The 23,669-nt window shown below is 34.5% G+C and overlaps 1 protein-coding gene across 1 annotated transcript in view; it reads right to left on the reverse strand.

The window, feature by feature from the left end:
• LMBRD1 (LMBR1 domain containing 1) overlaps positions 1–23,669 on the reverse strand; it is a 128,372-nt gene that overhangs the window by 67,978 nt on the left and 36,725 nt on the right. The window contains exons 4-7 of the mRNA XM_024248421.3: positions 15,482–15,579; positions 12,760–12,827; positions 5,521–5,609; positions 1,668–1,741 (exon numbers count right to left, since the gene is read on the reverse strand). Of these exons, the coding sequence (XP_024104189.1) occupies positions 1,668–1,741; positions 5,521–5,609; positions 12,760–12,827; positions 15,482–15,579 (329 nt within the window). The remainder of the gene's footprint in view (positions 1–1,667; positions 1,742–5,520; positions 5,610–12,759; positions 12,828–15,481; positions 15,580–23,669) is intronic.

The following is a 23,669-nucleotide window of genomic DNA, read 5'->3' on the forward strand; positions in this document are numbered from 1 at the left end:
TATAAAAGATTCAGCTTCCCTAAGCTCAGGGTTCCTCTTCTACGATGCACTCTGTTATGTGTAGGTCTCATCTAGTTGTCTCCCCATTGCCCTAGGGGAACTGGGACTCCAGGAACCAACACACAAAAAAGTTGATCCTATGGCTACTGCTATTGCTGTGAGTAGAAGTCTTACATCTTCAGTTGCCATCCACAAATCTGGCAGGTTACAAGTAGGGTAAATATCCTAGGCCCTTCACAGTTCTTGACATTGATATTACATATTGAATTTCTCTCTATTTTTTTCTCCTGACTTATGTTTCATTGATTGCTATATCCTCATTTCTCTATAGGTTTCAAAGCACTTTTACAAATAGTATCATCTGACCTTCAAAAATTCCTGTGGAACATTTTCTATTTCCATTTAATAGGGAAGACACTGATCCAGAAAGGTTAAAGGACAAACCCAAGATTAGCATAACAGATCAGTCACAGAATAATAGCAATTAAAATCCAGGTCTAATTCCTAATTTGTTATTAACTTGTGACTACTTCTTAAAAGACAACTACTATGCTGTACATTCTGTGAGACAGAAGGATAATCACCCACTGATATTAGATGACAAATGCCTTATGTGGTATCACATAAAAACACAAAAATGTCAATGAATAATAAAACTGAGTACCCAGATAAGCACCTGTAAGATATTGAAATGTATGTCTTTTGGGGTTCTTTTATTATACATTACGGCACGTGAATGATCATGTGACAAAACTAAATTCTGCTCTTACGATAATAGCCATTTCCTTTATGTCTAAAGGAAGACATCTTAAGAAAATACCCAAAAATGTTTCCTTTGTAACCAGAATTTTCATCTTTGCAAGAATTGAGTGCTTCAACATAAACTTCATTAATCTGAAAGGTTCCAGATAATAGTAATGCTGCTTATAAAATTCTCAAGATAGGTAATAAAGAAGCATTTATTACTAGCTTTTTATCTATAATGTGAGCAAAAGACTCAAAGAGAAGTCTGTATACAACTTGGTCAGTCATTTATAATTCACACCTTACCACTTCCAGGAAGACTGAGTGGAAAAAAAGTCTGAGAGTATAAGAATAGATTTCATATAAAAGAGAAGTATCAAGTTATATAAAATATCTTATTTTAAAAGCCCTATATCCCCAAGTAGAGTAAATCTGCAAAATCAGTAATAGATATGGTCTATGGTTCAGAGTTCTAATATGCTTATAAATCTGTATGCTTATAGATGCATAAAGATTTATAAGCATGCTTATAAATCTATTAATATGCTTATATTATATATTACATGCTTATATTATAAATCTATTAATATGCTTATAAATCTATAGGCATATAGATTTATAAGCATATCAGATAATATTATAAATCTATTATATAGATTTATAAGCATAGATTATTATAACAGTATATAACCACCTTCAAGGTTCATAAGTTATAACATTTCTGATTATGAAATTGCACAAATACAGCTAAAATGATGATGGCTAAGTGGTTAAAATTTTACCCTTAAGTAAAGAAAACTGAAGAAAAATTGAAAAAGAATCAAAATATTATAAACGAAAACAGAATAAAGTTTAATAAATTACTAAGGTAAAAAAATTGTTTTATAAGGCAATTTTAACTCAATTATCCCCATTTCACTTACTGTATAAGTTATAGCTGCCAACATTCCAATCAAGGTCAGAGAACTAATAGAAAATGACAATGCAGCTAAACCATCTGTGAAGAAAGAAAAACTGTTAAAAATGTACATATATACTACTCAAATCCTTATACTTAGCAAATCAACATAGAAAGCTGAGCTGCTTGCACATTTTGAGGAAATAAAAACCAATATGTATTACCGTATTCTTGAAGTGCTAACTCCAAGTGGAGAAAAGAGTTTCTAAAGGACTCTTTAAAAATTGATTTGTAAAAAATCTTTCGGACTAGCTGAGATTTTCTTTCCTTCACCTCTTAAAATTAAGAGAAAAATTACTGGCTAATTACTGGGCCCAAAAAGAGATCAGCAAAATATCAGATGCTCAAAAGGTGATTAAAAAGATCACATGGCCTTTCTCAATAGCAGACCCTGAGAAACAACATTTCATAGGAAAGCCACTGACCTTGACTCTTCCTCCCTTCTCCCCTCAGTCTTGGGACTTCCAGTTTCTTTGTTCTGTTCTTAATTTTCAAATCAGTTCTTAATAGATAATCAAAAACTAAAATCTTAATTAAAGATTTATTTCACTTTTTAATTCGAAAGGACAAGCTTGCCTACTTGGCAGAAAAATAAAAGCAAACACAACGAGAAAATAGGTTAAAAAATACACACACACACACACACACACACACACACAAAATACTATGCTAACGCATTGGATTTAGGAAATTATCTAAAGGAAGGTCAAAGAGTGAGGGGCAGGAATGACACTTTCACATAAATATATCAAATTATGTAATAAAATACTATGCAAATTTGAATATTCTTAGGTACGAGCAATACTTTTTCCAGTTTTAATACAGGTCCTATTAGGCCTGTATTGATCGAGTTTAAATGTAAGTCCTGTGGAATCAAATACAAAGTTTTGATTAATGTAATGTATTGACATTAATCTTTTATGAGTACTAATAAAATTATAATGATCTATCATCTTAAAACTCATGTCTCAGTTTTGTATAACACATAAAGAGAGCATATTATTAACAAATTCATAATCATGCAAGGCAAATTTTTAAGCCTTAATTTTTTAAAACTACTTTTTATCAAATCAAAGACATTTTGATGCTGTTACTTTACTGATCATGTCAGAAGTATCAAGAGAAGGTGTTCATACAACTAGGTGGGGTCTGACATCTGGCTGATAATTTTAAGGTACTATCATTTGTAAAATATATCTCCAAAACAGCGATATAAAAATCTGAAAAATTATATGTCTTAGAAATGATAAAATAGACATGCTGACATATTTGGCCAATCGAAATGTTAATATTACTAATAGTCAAAATCATCTGAACCAAATAACTCAAAATTGATCATTATTAATTATTCCCATTTGGGTAAAAGATGAATAAACGTGTGCTGAAGATACTTGAAGATGCATTCTCTTTATATATTAGGGGGTGCTATGATCTGGGTACATATATCTTTATGATATAATAAATAAATCCTATTGTAAACAAGTTGTAGTATAGTCATAAAATGCATTACTCTGCTGCAATAAAAAGGAACTACAAATACAAATGAATTTCAAAACATTATTTCATGAAAGATGCCAGGTATACACAAAAAAGAATCATTAATAAATGGAATCAGAATTCTATTTATAATATTCAAAAAAAGCAAAACTAATATAACATATATAGTGGCACAAATTATAACAATGGTGCCTCTCATGGGAGATGATATTAACTGAATGGAATAATGCGAAAAAATTGCTGGAGTGATGGATGTGTTCTACACCTTGACTGCAATCAGTTACAATGACTATATACATGTATCGTAAGATCTACACATTTTACTACATATAAAGCATTTTTTTTAAAAAGGTTATATAGGCCGGGTGCAGTGGCTCATGCCTGTAATCCCAGCACTTTGGGAGGCCAAGGTGGGCGGATCACAAGGTCAAGAGTTTGAGACCAGCCTGGCCAATATGGTGAAACTCTATCTCTACTAAAAATACAAAAATTAGCTAAGTGTGGTGGCGGGTGCCTCTAGTCCCAGCTACTCAGGAGGCTGAGGCAAGAGAATCACTTGAACCCGGAAGGCAGAGGTTGCAGTGAGCCATGATCACGCCACTGCACTCTAGCCGGGGTGACAGAGCAAGACTCCGTCTCAATCAATCAATCAATCAATAAAAAGGTCATATACCCTTGATGCCTGAAAAATACAATGCAAGGAGGTGGGATGAGAGACGAAAGGACTAAAAATTAAGAATAGTTGGGTAACTGTTTTGGACTTAGCTGATCTAGAGTGATAAGTAACATGTATCCTAGAATATGGTGTTTAACACTGGAGACAAAAAGAATAAAGACTAAAGAGAATGGAATTACAAAAAACAGAATAATGCTACCTATCTAATCACCAATTCAAGTTATACTAATACTCAAAGTATAACTTATGAAATAATGTTTAGGGTAGAAGAGTAGTTACTCAAGATATCTAAAGGAGTTAACTCCAAGAAAAGAAGCCATTAATTTATCAGCAATAGAATCAAGGTACATAAATCTGACAATTCAGTATTAGTAGATGCCAGGCCTGCTACCCTTATTCTTGCTGGTATCAGCAAGATATTAATGAATCACAATTTACAACATGAGATCTTAAGTGGAAAGCAAGAAAATTAAGAACTCATACAGCAGACTGCAAGACTTAATTTAATCATCGTTTAGCATTGTACCTGGGTAAAAAGAAAGAAGTGCTGATCAAAGAATGTACAGTACCTATTAGAACAGTCAAAAAAGCAATTTTTCTGCATAGTATTTATAGAAATAAGTACACTAGGTATCTCTGAAAATAAGGTTACTATGTTCAAATGCACAAGGAATTTTGAGTAATATGATACACAGTATTTTAATATCACTTTCTAATGCCAGTTATTTTTTCAATGATTAAGCAATTTTCTTAACCTAATCTGTGAGCCTTTTTTTTTTCCGTAAAAACCTAGGTCACACAGAGTAAGTTAAGAAAAACTTGTAGAAAAGCAATGCCAAAATATTTTGATGAGGTAAATTTATAATAAAACATGATTTAATTCATAGAAAACCTCTGTAATTTATATTTTATATAAAAGATGATTTAATCTCAAACAAAAACGTAAGGTTCTCTCTTACTAATTAAAAATAAAACCTAATATATCCAGTACATTTCTTTAACATATTATTTTATATTATCCTAAGTAAATTAAAAATCACATAGAAATTATAAGAGCCTCACTGCTAAAATACTTTGAAGATTAAATTTTCTTTCAACATAGTAATTTTATAAAGAAGTCAAGAAAATAGCTACGTAATAGCTAGATGGCTAAAAGCAAGCCTTAAGAATGCAACACTTCTAATTTGTCTAGCATTAGGTTCAAAATGACGAGTTAGAAAAACTGTGGGGTTAAATTCTTTTTTTTTTTTGAGATGGAGTCTCGCTGTGTCTTGCTCAGTCCCCCAGGCTAGAATACAATGGTGCAATCTCAGCTCACTGCAACCTCCACCTCCCGGGTTCAACTGATTCTCCTGCCTCAGCCTCCCGAGCAGCTGGGATTACAGGCGCCTGCCACTGCACCCAGCTAATTTTTGTATTTTTAGCAGAGACGGGGTTTGGCCATGTTGGCCAGGCTGGTCTCAAACTCCTGAACTCGTGATCCACCCCCCACCCCTCGGCCTCCCAAAGTGCTAGGATTACAGGCATGAGCCACCACGCCCAGCCGGGGTTAAATTCTTAACAAAATACAAATAAACTGCTTCTCAAAAGTCTGAAGTACCAGGAAATATAAATTACTATGTTTTTTACAAAAAACAATACTTACGACTACTTCCAAGTTCTTTAAATAGGAACTTCACTTTTTCCCACTCTGTAGAATTTTTGTTATCGGGAACATTCAATGGAACAAAGGCACTACAAAAGAGAAAATAATTGTTTTAATAGCTTTAAAGATAAAAAGTTAAATTAAATGGTTTGAAACTCAAATTATTTTTCTCCAAAACAATAAATAAATAAAATCTGTACTATGCACAGAGGGGAGCAAAAAGTTTCTTATCTATGCGTTTACTTCATTGCAAATTTGTTTTAATAGTTGCATTACTACATTCAGAAAAATTAGTTTCCTTTGTGATCCCGTATGTTTTTTGCACTTAAAATACTTTATTATACTTTAATAAAGCTGGTAAAAAACAAAAAATAAATATATAATATTTTGAGAATGGACCACAGGTTTAAGACGATCAAAACAATCCACAAAAAAGGTTAAGGACATCTGTATTAAATCAGTAAAGCAGAATGTAAATATATGCAATTATTTAAGAAACAAAAGAAATACATTAGAATAAACAGTAAATGTCTCACTGTGGAATCGGGAGTGATTATTACTTTCTTATTAGTATTTTTCTATTAATATATCTTTCAAGATTCTATCCAACAGACACAATGAAAGTAGTTTCTATTTGTTTCCCAACCCACAGGTGAAAAGGAACTGTAGAAATAATAGAGACAGCTAGCATCCTAGGACCTGCTCTATGATCTTAGACTGGGAAAAGATAGAATAAATAAATGTGCATTTTATTATCTAGCCCATATCAATAAGATAATCAAGAGATTAAGGTAAACAGCTGGGTATCCCTTAGGTTGTATATGTGCAGGAACAAACAGGAGTAGGAAGTAACTCTAATACCACGTCCTTCCCAACCTAATTTTAAGTGTAAGCAAAGTGATAAGATTTATCCTCTGTTGTAAAGAGGAAATGAATTCGTTCAATAATATATTAAGGTACCTGCTCTAATAATGTTTTCATGTAAAACAAAGTAATTATTCTAAAATTTTCTTTTTAATTAAAAAAAATCCCTATTTCCTGTTGCTACTGATAACGCTTTTAAAAAATGACTGGGCACAGCATGTCAGGAGGTTATTTAGATTTCTAACTACCTGCATTGACTTCAGTTTACTATATTCTTCTTAATCCTAGAGACTTATTTCTCACCACTTTTAGAAAAAACAAGTACTTACAGGCATAGAGCAATAAATGTAGAAAGTTTATTATTTGTTGCCCCAGGTATGAAATCAAACAACTGAAAGCAGAGGTGTGGAATCAAGAAATAAAATTATAACATTTTTGTATATTACACATCCATAACAGAAATATAAACTAAGCAAGAAAAAACTACCCATATGATATTCCTTTATTTGGACAGTTTGTTCTGGATATCCCAAAAAGTATGTTCTGAACTTGATAGTTGGGAATAACCAATCTGTGAGAGTGGGAAAACAAAAATTTCTATGTTGTACAAAATACCACCTATCGTACTATTAAAAAAGAAATATGTATTAGGATATCTAAAAATAGCATTCATTCTCATAGGGTTCAATACGCAATATTCTAAAACTCAGTATGTCAGTTTTAGGTAATCAAAGATATTGTACAGAAAGAGAATAAAATTAATTAACCCTTGCTCTTGATGACACACGTTCAACTCCTGAGCAGAATTATCCAGCAGTTCAAATACAGTAACACCAGAGGGAACCTTATATAACCAAAAAAACTAAAAAGACTAAGTTAAGTGACCCACACTACTATCAGAATGACTTCAGGAAAATACTTTGAAAGCATCCATCGGAGAGTTAAACATTTGAGCACTTAGTATTTTAGGTATAAACGAAAGCACAAATTCAAAGCAGGTTCTTAAATTACTTTACCATCAGGATTTTATAATCTAAAAAACAGACCTAAAATATTTTCACATAAACTAAGAAAACTTCCATAAGTAGAACTCAAAATATGGCAAAGGCACCAATTAATCAACACAGACCCTGGCCTTAATTCTGCAGGACACTGATGAACCAGGCTTTCCTCTTTCAATGGAGCTGAGGTAGGGGAAGAAGATCCAGAGGGCAGAGCAGCACCTGACTGGTATAAAAGCATGTCAACCTTTTAACCACCAGAAGGAACAAACCACTGTTCATTGACCAAATATCAGCCCCACAGACAAAGATCTATAAAGAAAAAGAAATACCTCCCAACAGATGAAAAGGCAATTGAAGTCCAATAAAGTTATAATATAGATATATCAGTTCTGAGGAAAGAAACAGCAGTTAAGATTATCAGGTATACTAAAGCATTTACTAAAGTATCAGGTATACTAAAGTATACTAAATGAAATGGTGATGACATTAAAGTAACCAAGAGTTAGAATACAATGGGATTTGTGTAGTAGAAAGGTGCACATGCTTTTAAAATCTCAGCCCTTCTAAAAAAAAAAATGTATACAGAGCACCTCAGCTTCCAAAAACACAAAGTACTAGATTAAGCCATTTATGCCTAGTGTTCCATTATTGGAATACTAAGCTTGTGAGAGTTATTTATATTTTACTACTCAAGGTCATCGCCAAGGTCTGATTTTCACCAAAAAAATTTGCAACCTCTGGCACAAATGGGTTAAAATACAAACTAGAGCCTAGTAAGATTATACTTTTCCCTCATGCCCTTGAAAATAACAAAACTAAAAAACTGCTTAGTAAAAATATTTCCTACCCAATCTGATTCATTGAATTAACTTAACACACATTATCTCTTCAGAAACAGACAAAGGAAAAGCTAATGAATTTCAGTAGACATGAAATGGAAATGATGAATTCAGCATAACTGAAAATAACATTCACTTCTTACACTCCATCACCAAGTCAATTCATACTTATCTTCCAAATAGCTTATGTTTCTTCCTCTCTGTTCTCTTTGTAACCACTGTAGTTCCAATGCTCACCTGAACTTACATAATGGCTACTTAACTGATCTTCCTACCTACTATTTACATACCACTTCTCCAACTCAACACCCAAAATCCTCTTGCAATACGTCCTTCACAGTGCTGTAACTCTTTTTTTTTTTTTTTTTTTTTTTTGAGACGGAGTCTCACTCTGTTGCCAGGCTGGAGTGCAGTGGCGCAATCTCAGCTCACTGCAACCTCTGCCTCCCGGGTTCAAGCCGTTCTCTTGCCTCAGCCTCCCGAGTAGCTAGGATTACAGGCGCGCACCACTATGCCCAGCTAATTTTTGTATTTTTAGTAGAAGTCACCATGTTGGCCAGCATGGTCTCGATCTCTTGACCTCGTGATCCACCTCCCTCGGCCTCCCAAAGTGCTGGGATTACAGGCGGGAGCCACCATGCTCAGCCCACAGTGCTGTAACTCTTAAAGCAAAGTCATATATATTTATTTTCATGCATTCATTGACACAAATATATACACATCTTCACTGTCTTTCAATTACTGGGTAGGACAAAATTAAAAATTTCTTAAACATGGCACATAAGACCCAAAGTCTACTTACCTGGCTAATGTCATATCCTGTCACTTGCCCACAGGAACACTTGAAACATCATATTACCCTTCCTTTTTTGAGGGGAGAGGAAACCTAAATTCACATCATACTTTTTATGTCATTCTTCAAACACTCCATGCTAACCTCAGCCTCCCAGTTAATATATTTTATAGACTGAATTGTGTTCTCTAAAAATTCATATGTTGCTGGCTCTCTGCTCCCCCATTCTACAGAAAGCCTCATCTTCTCAGCAGCACCAGACACATCACTGAGACATCATGGTGAAAGTGAAGGCCAGACTAAATGGATTTGGCCATAGTGGTGCCTGGTCACCAGAGCTCCTTTTCACTCTGGCGAAGTGAATATTGTTGCCATCACTGACCCTTCAGTGACCTTCACTACACGGCCTAAATGTTCCAGCATGATTCCACCCATGGCAAGTTCTAGGGCACTGTCAAAGCTGAGAACTGGAAACTTGTCATCAATGGAAATCCCATCACCCTCTTACAGGTACAAGATTTCACCAAAATTAAATGGGGTGATTTGGGTGCTGATTATGTTGTAGAGTCTACCAGCATCTTCACTACCATGAAGAAGGCTGAGGTTCACTTAAAGCAGGGAGCCAAAAGGATCCTCATCTCTGCCCATTCTGCTGATACCCCCATGTGATGGGCATGAACCATGAGAAGTACAAAAATGGCATTAAGATAGTCAGCAATGCCTCCTGCACTATCAACTGCTTAGCCACCCTGGACAACTGTAGCATCATGGAGGGACTCAGGACCACAGTTCATGCCATCATTGGCACTCAGAAGACCATGGATGGCCCCTCTGGGATACTGTGGTGTGACAACTGTGGGGCTCTCTAGAACATCATCCCTGCCTCTACCTGTGTTGCCAAAGCTGTGGGCAAGGTCATCCCTGATCTATAGGAAGCTTACTGGCATAACTTTCCATGTTCCCACTGCCGACGTGTTGGTTGTGGACCTGATGTGCCATCTGCACAAACTTGCCAAATATGATGACATAAAGAAGATGGTAAAGCACGCATTGGAGGGTCCCTTCAAAGGCATTCTGGACTACACTGAGCAACAGGTTGTCTCCTCCAACTTTACTAATGATACTCATTCCTTCACCTTTGATGGTGGGGCTGGCACTGCCTTCAACAACCACTTTTTCAAACTCATTTTCTGATATGACAATGAATTTGGCTACAGCAACAGGGTGGTGGAACTCATGTTCCACCTGGCTTCCAAGAGGTAAGAGCCCCTGGATCACCAGCCCCAGCAAGAGCACAACAGGGAGAGAGAGGCCCTCAGCTGCTGGGGAGTCCCTGCCGCACTCAGTCCCTTACCACACTGAGAATCTCCCCTGGACACAGTTTCTGTGTCAGACCCCCTGAAGAAGGAGGGACCTAGGGAGTACCACCTTTGTCATGTACTATCAATAAAGTCCCCTGTACTTAACTCTCCAAAAAAAAAAAAAAACCATATGTTGAAGCCCTAACCCCCAATGTAATGGTATTTGGATATAGGTCCTTTAGCAAGGGAATTAGTGTTAAATGAAGTCACAAGGGTGGGGCCCAAATCATCCCATGGCATTGGTGAGGAAGAGACACCAGAGAGTGCTCCTTCTCTCTCCTCCACCCTCTCACTCTCCTCCTCCCCTTCTCCCTCTGCAAGCACAAAGGAAAGGCTACGTGAAGACAGAGCAAGAAGGTGGCCTTCTATAAGCCAGGAAGAGAACTCTCACCAGAAACCAAATTTGCCAGCACCTTTAACATAGACTTCTAGCCTCCAGAACCATGAGAAAATAAATGACTTATTTAAGCCACCCAGTCTATGATACTTTGTTATGGCAGCCAAAGCAGATGAAAACATTATACATGTTATTCATCTTTTTTATTTGTCAAGTCAGCTGACCAATTCCCATTCCTTCGACTCTCAACTCAAATATTACTTCCTCTTATATCTCCTGATTCTGCAATGCAGAGTAAGAACCTGCTCCTCTACCATCAACATCTGGTATGTATCTCCTATCAGAGTACTTAAACACTGTAATTCAAGGTATGTATCTGCACGCCTCCACAATGTAGACCTAGAGGACAGAGACCATGGTCCTCTACCTTTAGCCCCAAGATCTAGCATAGTATCCAACACAATAAGTGTTTCAAAAATGTATGAGCTATATGAATTAGTTAAATCTAGATCACGGCTTTGCCATAAAATTATCTAGTTTTATTAGCAAAAGCATATCACTTAAAAGAAACTCTGAATATGCCACCTTCAAAAATATTTCAAGACCTTTTGTCAATCACTTAACCTAAATGCACACCTCATTCAAATATTTACATATGATAATGAGAAGAACACTGTCCTAGATGGCTGAAATGCTAATAGTCTTTAATTCACTATTTTCTTATCTGACTGTTGCAAAGATTTGTAGTTTTATTGATGATTCTCACTCATGTTCTAAAACAGGAGTTGGCAAACTATTGGCTGTCTGTGTTTATAAAGTTTTCCTAGAATACAGTCATGTTTTTTGTTCATGCATTGTCTATGATTACTTCTGAGCTACAAAGAGACACAAAGACCACACAGACAATAAATCTAAAATACTTACTATCTATGCTTTAAGAAAAGTTTGCTGATTCCCGCTCCAGATAATTCAGGTTTGCATACAAGGGACCTCGATGTTAACAAGGGAAATTAACATAAGTAGATTTGGCTTTCTTTAAAAAGCCAAAAAAATACTTTGGAAATATACTCCGGAGATAAAATACATAGAAAAACCACTAAAAAAAAGTGTTTACAAAAAGTACTCTTTTTCATGACACATCAAGGCACGTAAAAAGAATTGAAAATATGACTTGACTATAAAACACATGCATCCTACGAACTCTTGGAACTACAAAAAGTTCAAGAATTTTATTCCCATTACTCAACAATTTTATTCCCATTACAAGTTACATGTAATAAGTAATTTTTTTCATTTATGGAAAGTTATTTATTGAAAATTGTGAGACTAAATTATAAACAGAAACTTTAAAAAATTTATTTACTCCTAATGTATTTCCTAACATAAAAAATGAAAGACGAGCTATTTTTAACAAAGATAAATGTCTTCCATTAACAAGGATAAATTTTAGATGTACAAACAAATAAGCAAAATGTTACTGATATTAGTATAAAAACAAGAAGAATTAAGAAAGGGAATTCATTGACAAAGATTTAAAAGATTGATGGGGTCAAATCTGAAAAGATGCACAGACAAGGATTTTCATCAAAGTGTTATTTACAATGGGGAAACGTTATAAATGTCTAAGCAGTCATCACTAGAAGATCAGTTAAATATATTTTTGTATCCTTAGAAGGAAATGCAATATAGTCAAAATTGATGGATCTACACTTACTATCCTGAAGAGATGCCCACAATATGTTAACAGGCAGATTACCAAGAATTACATAAAACATAATCACATTTGTGTAAAAAACATGTAGAGTGCATGCAAGAAGGGAGGTGAACTCTGCATGCATTCAAGCACATAAAAATGTCTAGATGAAACAACACAGACAAAACTGTTAAATTGTGGCTATTGTTCCTTGGAGATTTAGAGAGTGGATTGTTCTTTTTTTTTACATTTTTTTCTTTCCTAGATTTTTCTGAATGATCCTTTTATTATTTTTTTTCAAATAATTCTATTTCCATTTCATGGTTAAAAAAAAAAATCAAGACTTACCCAACTAAAAGAAGCAGTGCACAAATCACAACAAATCCCAACGTATACTTGAGTGCCGTTTTAATTTGCTAGATGCCAAGGAGAAAAAAGTATAACATTTAGCAAGCCCTTTAAAATATAAAATATTCTTGCAACACTTTAACAGTACCTTCACATCAGATACATGCTTACACTCAATATTGAAACTAAGGTTGAAAAACAACCTTAAAATTTAAAGAAAACGGGTATACTACATCTTAAGTATCTTTTCAAAACATGAGATTTTTAAAATCTTTTCAATAGTTAGGCCCTAGTAAAAACCAATCCACCTAAAGCATAGTTAATTCTCCAGTAGGCATCTTTAGTAAAATTATCAGAATACGTAATAAAATATTCCCCCAGACAGCAATCAGTATCTACAATGCCCCAACTCAAGTCATCGAAATGGTTTATAACAATAATAAACACAATATACACGTTTGTGTTTGAGTATACACATGAGTATATATTAAATATATTTGTATATATACTTACTCATATATACATATATAAGTATATATACACATATACATACTCACATACATACATAAGTATATATACACATATACATAAATATATGTGCATATATACTTACATACATTAACATATATTTTATACATATATAACATATATCATGCCAGGCACTGATAAGAATGTCACATATGTTAACTCATTTAATTCTCATAATAACTCTAAGATAGGTTGTTCTCATCTTTAGACATAAGGAAGCTTAAGTCCAGAGAAGTTAATAATCTGTCCTAAGGCACGTAGGTCATAAGTGATTAAATAAGTACTTAAGACCAGGAACTTGGGAATTTAAAAACTATGTTTTGCTTGGTGCTTATAATATACTCCAAAGGCTAAGAAAAGCAAATAAAGACAAAGCTGGACATTCTGAATACGAATAAAAAAGTTAATAATAATCTCATTTTAAATCAGTTAGAAATAACATTTGTCCTCTCAGACTAACGAAGTATCTAAAAATCATCTTTTAAAATTTGAATTAATGGTTCACATAGTTCTTATTCACAAAGGGGGTAAGATACTCTTTAGGAAAAAAACTAAAGAAAAGGTAAAGATCCTAAGATCAACCAAAGGGTAGAAGAATGTGCGCTTTGGAAGAAGTGAAAGAGAACGCATAAATCTCATGGAGATTTTATTAAATTTGTAACTAGCTACCTTACTTTACATACCTTGGTTTTTCCAAATGTAGAGTAATATAGTATCTGCAAATAACAATTTTGACTCTCTTCATAAATATTTAAATATCTAATTTTTTTTCGAGGAGTCATTTAAAATACTGTTAATTTACTTGCTCCTAATCTTAATGCAAATGCTCTTGAAGTTTTAAGCATGATTAAGCATGATGCTAGCTTTTGACTTAATACATTTATTTCTGTATTTAAATACAAATGTAAACAAGGTATAAAACAAAATCCTGTAAGTCAAAAAGATAAGACATTTAGTCTTATTGTATAACTGTTCCCCTAAATTACAGTGTTCGATTTTGACATAAACCTTTTAACATATATTTTTTCTTTGACCTATTAATTACTATATATTAATAGATTTCCTGATTTTCAGTCATCCATGCAATTGAGAAACAGGCCCAACTTGGTTATATAATATTAATATATTTCTAAAATGCTCCTGAATTATATTTACAATTATTTTAGTTGTTTATACCAGTACTTAAGTGATAATGGTCTGCAGTTCTGAACATGGATGCGTGCTGTATTTGTCAGGTTTTTAAAAAGTCGGTCTTTTTTTTTTTTTTTTTTTCCTGAGACGGAGTCTCGCTCTTGTCGCCCAGGCTGGAGTGCAGTGGAGCGATCTCGGCTCACTGCAACCTCCGCCTCGCGGATTCAAGCAATTCTCCTGCCTCAGCCTCTGGAGTAGCTGGGATTACAGGCCCCCGCCGCCATGCCCAGCTAATTTTTGTACTTTTAGTAGAGACAAGGTTTCGCCATGTTGGCCACGCTGGTCTCTTAACTCCTGACCTCAGGTGATCCGCCCGCCTCGGCCTCCCAAAGTGCTGGGATCACAGGCGTGAGCCACAGCGCCTGGCCAAAAAAAAGTCAGCCTTATCCTGGATTAGTAAGAACAACCTACAAGTGCTCCTTCTTTATGCTTTTGAACAGGGGCCAGCAAACTACATTCAGTGTGCCACATCTGATTCATCTTCTGTTTTACTGGATCATAAAATGTTCACTGTTTCTGGATACTTTTAACACTATAATGGCAGACTTGAGTGGCTAAGACAGAGACCATATAGCCCACAAATCCTAAATTATTTACTACCTGGCCTTCTCCAGAAAAAATTTTGTATGCCTGATCTAGAATTGCTTTGTCTAAAACAATAGTTACAAGCCACATGTGGCTAGAAAGCACCTGAAATGTGGCTAGCTTGAATTGTTGTGTAAAAAACAACCCAAATTTCAAAGACTTAGTGTGAAGAAAAGAAACTTAGTATTTCATTAATAGTTTGTTTGACTATATTTGAAATAATATTTGGAATATATTATGTTAAATACAATGTATAATTAAATTAATTTCAACTGTTTCTTTTTATTTTAATTTAGCTAACATTGTATTTCTATTAGACAACACTGCTCTAGAAAAAATTCAGTCATTCATTCTCTGAAAAAGCAGGAAATATTATTTTTCTTTCCTAAACTAAGGCCTCTAAAATAAAGATACTTACAGTACATTTACTAGTATCATCATCATCCTTTTCTTCATAATAGAAGTAGACAAAAGGGATCCAGAAGAACACACAGAACAATATAACAGAATATAAAGCTGTGGAAATAAATAATAAACCGAGTTTTACTAAATACATATGTACTTAATCATACTTATCTATCTATATGTATATATATGTATATATATTCACTTAACAAATTCACTCCCCTATCTGATTCCCTCTTCTCATAACTCTTTCTATATAGTACATGATGCCCAAATAGCCTTTTCTGTCCCATGTCCCAAGAAATCAACAGTATTATCAGAATAACAACCCATAATTCAAGTTAACTTTACAGCAATTTCTAACAATAGTAATAACTGGGTCAAGAACAACTGTGGCAGCTGACATATGAGCTCTTACGCTGTACTAACTACAATGCTGAGAACGTCCTATAAACCATCTCATTTAAATGAACTTTAACTTTTGTGTTCATTCCAACTTAAATTTGAGTACACTTGACACATTTGCTATTCCAGCAAATTAAAGAAACAGCTATAAATAATATTGTCTTTTTGATATAAATTTTCTCATCTCAAGTTTAAAAAAATATGCAGTATTATATAAGCAATCTTACACAAATCAAAATAGAGAAAAGTTAAAAAGAATAGTAGAGCAGTAAAATTAGACTCTCTATTTACCCATCAACGGACACTGGGGTTGCTTCCAAATTTTGCAATTTGTGAATAATGCAGCTATGAACATGGAAGGACAAATAGCTCTTCATGACCCTGTTTTCAATTCTTAGATTATATTCAAAATTAGATTCAACATTAACTGATAGGAATTACTATTTATCTGCTTTTTTTAAAAAAAAAAAAGTTAGATTTGACATACTTTTAACCAGCAGTCAGTCAAAATATTTATCTAAATTCAATATAGAGCTTAAGTTAATCCAAAGATATAGTACCTTTAACAATAAAAACAGAATAAGGAACATTTGAGACTTAAGCCTAAGAAACCTGTTTTAAAATCTGTATATTCACATTCGTTTGTACATATTCATGAAAAATAATAGTACCAGTATAATTATATAAAGCAATTAGAAAATGATAATCATTGTATTCCTTTATAAAAGAAAGCAGCTGTTACCATCTCAGACCCATTAGGATGGCTACTAACAAAAAACAATAATAATGACAAGTGTTGTCAAGGATGTGGAGGAACTGGAACCCTGTGTGCTGCTGGTAGGAATGTAAAATGGTATAGCAGCTGTGGAAAACAGTATGATGTTTCCTAAAAAAATGAAAAATGGCATTACATATGATCCAGCAATTCCACTTCCGGGTGTATGTACACAAGAGTTGAAAACAGACTATTGAGGAGTTATTTGTACACCCATGTTCATAACTGCATTGTTCACAGTAACTAAAACATGAAAGCCACCCAAGTGTCCATTGAAGGATCGAGACCATCCTGGCTAACACGGTGAAACCCCGTCTCTACTAAAAATACAAAAAATTAGCCGGGCGTGGTCGTGGGCGCCTGTATTCCCAGCTACTCGGGAGGCTGAGGCAGGAGAATGGCGTGAACCCGGGAGGCAGAGCTTGCAGTGAGCCGAGATCGCGCCACTGCACTCCAGCCTGGGCGAGAGAGAGAGACTCCATCTCAAAAAAAAAAAAAAAAAAAAAAAAAGTTAGGAAATGATATATGGCTATATGCTACAACACAGATGAACTTAGCATAACCAGGACATTATGCTAAGTGAAATAAGCCAGTCACAAAAAGACAAATACGATATGACTCCACTTATATGAGGTACTGACAGTAGTCAAAATCAAGGACACAGAAAGTAGGACGGTGGTTGTCAGAAGGAGAGGGGAAGGGCAGAATAGAGAGTTACTGTTAATAAGGTATAGTTTCAATTTTACAAGATGGAAAGTGTTATGGAGATGAATCGCACCAATGGCTGCATATTATGAATATATTTAATACCACTGAATAGTACACTTGAAATGGTTAAGATGGTAAAAAAAAATACGGAAAAAATGCATGTTAGTAATGTATAATAAAATCTAAATTACTTATTGTATTGGAAGAAATGACTTTAAAGAGTTTTCTTAACATTTGCTAGCACTATCTCATTTATCTGGAGGACACTTATGAAACAGCCCTACTACATGCAATACAGATAAAAGAAACTCAAATCAAACAGGACCCTAAATAATCAACAGAGGCACAGAGTTAATTTATACTTAGCAATCACAAAATGTCTGTCAACATACTGAATTTGGCACTATAGACATTTAATGAAATTTATGCAGGCTTTTAATATTATGAGCAACTAATAGTGACAATAAATCTTTTAGGGCAATGAATACTGGTGTTTCTACTACAAACCAAAGAGTACTGAGTTTTAACATTTCTATTGCAAATCTAACAGCCAACAGACATAAACATTTATCTGCAAGGAACTTAAACAAATTTATAAGAAATAAACAACCCCATCAAAAAGTGGGCAAAGGATATGAACAGACACTTCTCAAAAGAAGACATTTATGCAGCCAACAAACATGAAAAAAGCTCATCATCACTGGTCAATAAGAAATGCAAATCAAAACCACAATGAGATACCATCTCACGCCAATTAGAATGGTTATTAAGTCAGGAAACAACAGATGCTGGAGAGGATGTGGAGAAAGAGGAATGCTTTTACATTGTTGGTGGGAGTGTAAATTAGTTCAACCATTGTGGAAGACAGTGTGGCAATTCCTCAAGGATTTAGAACCAGAAATACCATTTGACCCAGCAATCCCATTACTGGGTATATACCCAAAGGATCATAAATCATTCTACTATAAAGACGCATGCACACATATGTTTACTGCAGCACTATTTACAATAGCAAAGACTTGGAACCAACCCAAATGCCCATCAATGATAGACTGGATAAAGAAAATGTGGCACATATACACCATGGAATACTATGCAGCCATAAAAAAGAATAAGTTCATGTCCTTTGCAGGGACACGGATGAAGCTGGAAGCCATCATTCTCAGCAAACTAACACAGGAAACAGAAAACCAAACATCTCGTGTTCTCACTCATAAGTGGGAGTTGAACAATGAGAACATGAGAACACATGGACACAGGGACGGGAACTTCATACACTGGGGCCTGTCAGGGGGTTGGGTCAAGGCAGGGGGAGAGCATTATGATAAATACCTAATGCACGCGGGGCTTAAAACCTAGATGATGAGTTGATAGGTGTGGCAAACCACCATGGCATGTATACCTATGTAACAAACCTGTACATTCTGCACATGTATCCCAGAACTTAAAGTAAAAAAAAAAAAAAAAAAAAAAAACTGTAACAGGTATTCCAAACCTTTAAAAACTTAAATACAAAATGCCATTTGTAAATCACCCTAAATACCATGCCAATATTAGGATTAAAATAATCAAATAAAATAATTTGTAAAAAATAGAAAAAAAAAACTGAATTAGCACAACAGACTTGAGTAGGCTGACAGCCTCACACCAAAAACGGGTTGATAAACTGATAGGTGGAGTAAGGTTTAGCTTCAGCCTGAGTATGCCACTTGTGTCTGTTACTTGGTGGGCTTGGCCTTTAGATAGCCAAACAGCCTAATGACTATTTTATAAGCATTTCTGGTGCTCCTAATCTTGTGTGATAAACAATCTTTTGAACACCTAAGTTACCATTATATTTAATTAGCATAGCAAAGTATAAGACAAATTCCTGTACCTCAATAAAAAGACAACTTTTTTAAAAAATGGGCGAAGACTTCAATACTTCACATTAGAAAATATACACAATTTCTGGGCATGGTGGCTCACACTTGTAATCTCAGCACTTTGGGAAGCCAAGGCAGGCAGATCACCTGAGTTCAGGAGTTCCAGGCCAGCCTGGCCAACATAATGAGATCCCATCTCTACTAAAAATACAAAAAAACTAGCCAAGCATGGTGGCAAGCACCCGTAATCCCAGCTACTCAGGAGGCTTAGGCAGGAGAATCGCTTAAACCCAGGACGCGGAGGTTGCAGTAAGGCCAATTCGCACCACTGCACTGCAGCCTGGGCGACAGAGCAGGACTCCATCTCAAAAAAAAAAAAAGAAAAAGAAAATATACACATTGGCCAACAAGCACATTTTAAAAGATGCTCATCACCATAAGTCATCAGGAAAATGCAAAGTAAATCTAAATGGCTAAAATTAAACTGGCAATACCAAGTGTTGACAAGAATGCAGAACCACTAACATTATCATACTTTACTTGTAGGAGTGAGTTACAACACTGTAAAAACCTGTTAGTAGTTTCTTATCAAGTTAAACATATACCTATCACGTGACCCAACAATTTTCTTCCTCTAGCAATAAAGTATAATAACTTATGTAAAAGGACCTCTGCCCAGAGAAGCTTGGTTGATTTGCAGAGTCCAGGGCATTTATTGGAGACTTGCAAAACAAGTGCATTTGCCTAAGTGACCAGCTTTGATTACCAAAACTACAGACTCCAAAAAGGAAAGCAAGAATTCACCAAAAATCATGTTTTTGCACAATCTAAACTAGCCGGTAGTGCATGGTTCCATATCCAGCTGTACAAAACCACCTTTCAATTAGTAACATAGAGAACACACCAAGGGCTAAGTTCCTAGGAGTTAGTCAAAGGTAAGCCACACAAGCAGGACCTCCCTGAAAACATACAAGCATTCAGCAATATTAGGTCTGCTGCATTAACTCTTATAAGAATGATGTTCAGAGAAACATTATATGTAGTGATCAAAAACTGGACATGATCCAAATGATCATCAACAGGCGATGAATAAGCAAACTGAGTGATATATTCACATAAAAGATGATCACACAGCAATAAAAAAGAAACATGAGAAACAGATGAATCTCATAGACCTTGTGTTGACTAAAACAAGCCCAGACACAAGAGTACCTTTCTATGATTGAACATAAGGAAGTTTGAGAATGGACAACACTAATCTGAGAAGTCAAAAAAAAAATGGGGCAGCTATTGACTTAAAAGATGTATGGCAACCAAAATTTTCATGTTGCTGGTAAAAGTGCCCACAAAAGTTTTTAGCGATCAACATCTGGGGAAATGAAGTGGAGAACAGACACAATTCTCAACAGACTATAATATCCCTCTAGTAGTCAATGATTCAAAATAGGTTTAAAACTGCTCTAAATATTTGTTTCCCTGATACAACCTTCTAAGCTATCTTCTAATAATCTGACTGTTCTTTCTCAGTGTCCTTTATAAAGATTTCTTCTTTTAGTCCATAAATGTTGAACTGTAAAGAGAGAATTAAATGAACATTTACTTTATAACATTTATCATATGATCAGTTGTAATGTCAAGTTGAGTTTATCTGTAAATGGGGGAAAAAATATTGCTGCCTCCACTATCATGAAACAGGAAAAACTGCTTTTTTAAAAGTTCTACATCAAACTCATAGCCATTTTCAAAGGCAAATTATTCTTGACTCTAAAGTTATGACACTCTCATAACCTAACATCTCTATAAAATATGCTTTTACTTATAAATGTTTTTGTTAAAAGATTGCTACTAGCAAATAAAAGATAAACAGTTTTTTGGTTTAGCAGACCCACTAACATCAAAGAACACATTAAGAAAAAATTTTTAAGCCTCATGTCCATAGAAATTGAGCGAAATTAAACTCATGAAACAAGTTGGTTTTTTAAAACAACTTATCGAGAACTAGCAAAAAACAAGTGAATAGAGAGCCACTTAAAGGTCATGGACAAAAACTGTACCAAAGAATACATAGTAATTCCTAAGATTTTTAAACATATACGAAGCAACAATCTACCTTTTAAAAGCCACGTATCATTAAATTATAACTCACATGAAAATTAACTTGGATACATTAGACTTTTAAATTGTTAAAATTGTTTTAAACGTATCCTTCCCAACTACCAATGAAAATAGCTAAGATTTACATCAAAACACAATGACAAAGAAAAACTTAGTCAATATTGTGACAGAATAATTAGTCATTACAAAGCTTTTTGTTTTAAAGGTCAAAGTATAAAGATATTCTGGGAATTCTAAAAGCCTTCTAAAATTATCTATTTACCCAGCTGAAAAATTCGTGAGTCAAGACTGATAGTTGCATATCTATACCCATTTCCTTTCAGCTGGCACTCCCTTTCTTGACCTTCCCCCTTCCTACTGCAGCCTACTTGAAACTGATACATGATGGCTTAAACTCTAGCACCATTTTAAAATCTGTGGTGACCTTAAGATGGAAATCATGTCCTAAGGATGGAGAGTAGAGAAGGAATGAACTTAGTACTCTCATGATGTTATGGCACTGCCATACCAGCCCTGGATAGCCTATCTCCATACTTACTTTAAGTGAGACTGAAATACTATATGACTATTTAAACCAGGAACTTCTGAACTGCTAATAGCAGCCACACGTAATTCCTGAAACAGAATTTGGTACCAGAAATGGGCAAATTCAAATATTTATTCCTGAGCTATTCCAAGCCCTTGGTCATCTTGTCTGTGAAGGATAGGCATAATAGATCTCAACTAACTTTTGCCACTGAACATGGTAATATCATGAGGTGCCACAGAAAATCCCATGGGTTCAAGATATACTTCTTGCATTAACTGTGTAGCAGCAACCCTACTTCCCCTAATAGGGTCAATCACTCCATCTGATATGGTAACTATTCACTGGAATAAGATCAAAGTGGCCTGGTAGAAATCATACCTTCTAATTGAAGGGAACCATTATTTCATCCTACGGTGGAAGTACTCCCAGATGTCTAGTAAGAATTATAAACCAGTATGCAAGGTAAGAAGCAGAAGTTTTGTAACAAACCACTCAAAATTACTAATAAATGAACTACCCAATATTGAATTAGGAATAATAGTGTAAACTTCTATGCTCACTTCTACTTCTTAGTTACCGGTAACACGTATATATTTTATAGGAGGAAGAGAAACTTAAGTGCTCACTGGTCCCCAGCATTCTCTAAAATGTAGACAGACTTTTCAACTCATTTTACAAGGCTAGCAGTCTTAATACTCACACCTGACAAGAATAATAAGACAAAGAAAAATTACAGACCAGTCTCACCTGCAAATTGATTTTTTAAAAGAATCCCAATTAAGAGAGCAGCAAATCAAATCCAAAAATACATTTAAAAAACAAACCAAAAAAAACCACCAAGATGGCCAATTTAGGTTTATGCTAGGAATGCAAAATTAGTTTAAGTATAATCTAGCCACGTAATACATAATATACCACTTGAAAGAATAAACCAAAACAAACAAGCTTTATATGATATCTTATAGATACTTCTGTATCTTAATAGATACAGAAAAGGTCCCTTTTAAATGTATTCATTTAATAAATACCTACTGAGTATGTTTCAACCGTCATTCTAGGGAGAGGTATACAGCTAAATCAAAACACAGAAGCCTCTCATGAGACTTAATTCTAGTGAGGAAAAGACAATATTTAAAATTGTAGTATGTACTACTCAAATTATCTTTAAAAAATTTCTTAAATCAATAAGAACACAACCCAACTGAAAGTTACTTTAAGCAGAAAACTGAAAAAGCCAACAAATTTTTTAAAAACATACTTCATTTACAAATAAGTGAAACATAGACTAGTGAACTCTCATTTCACACTCACCAGACTAGCAAAAACTAAACATGTACGACAATATCAAAGTTTAGAATATAGAGCAACTAGAAGGCTTATGTTCTTCTAATGAGAATTACATTAGTACAAACACTTAGCAAAATAGCTTGTCATTATCTACAATACTGAAGATGCATATAACTTATGATCTATCCGTTTGACTCCTATGTATGTACTCTGCACATATAGAACAGAAAACGTACAAGAATGTTCACTGCACAATTTTAACATCAAAAAACTAAATGTCCACACTGATTAATATGTGGCATAGTCATACACAATGAAATTATACTTTCTTCAATAATCTGTATAAATGTCTGGAACATGAAGATGAATGAAAGCAAGCAAGCCATTTCATATAAAGTTCAGAAATGTAAAACTAAGTAAGAATATAACATGGTAAAACTGAAAGGCAAAGCAAGGGATTAACACAAACTAAATTTAGAGTATTTCTAAGGGGGAAATAGAAGAAATGGCATCAGGA

This window comes from Pongo abelii, chromosome 5 (assembly GCF_028885655.2).
Source record: "Pongo abelii isolate AG06213 chromosome 5, NHGRI_mPonAbe1-v2.0_pri, whole genome shotgun sequence".
NCBI classification, from domain to species: domain Eukaryota; kingdom Metazoa; phylum Chordata; class Mammalia; order Primates; family Hominidae; genus Pongo; species Pongo abelii.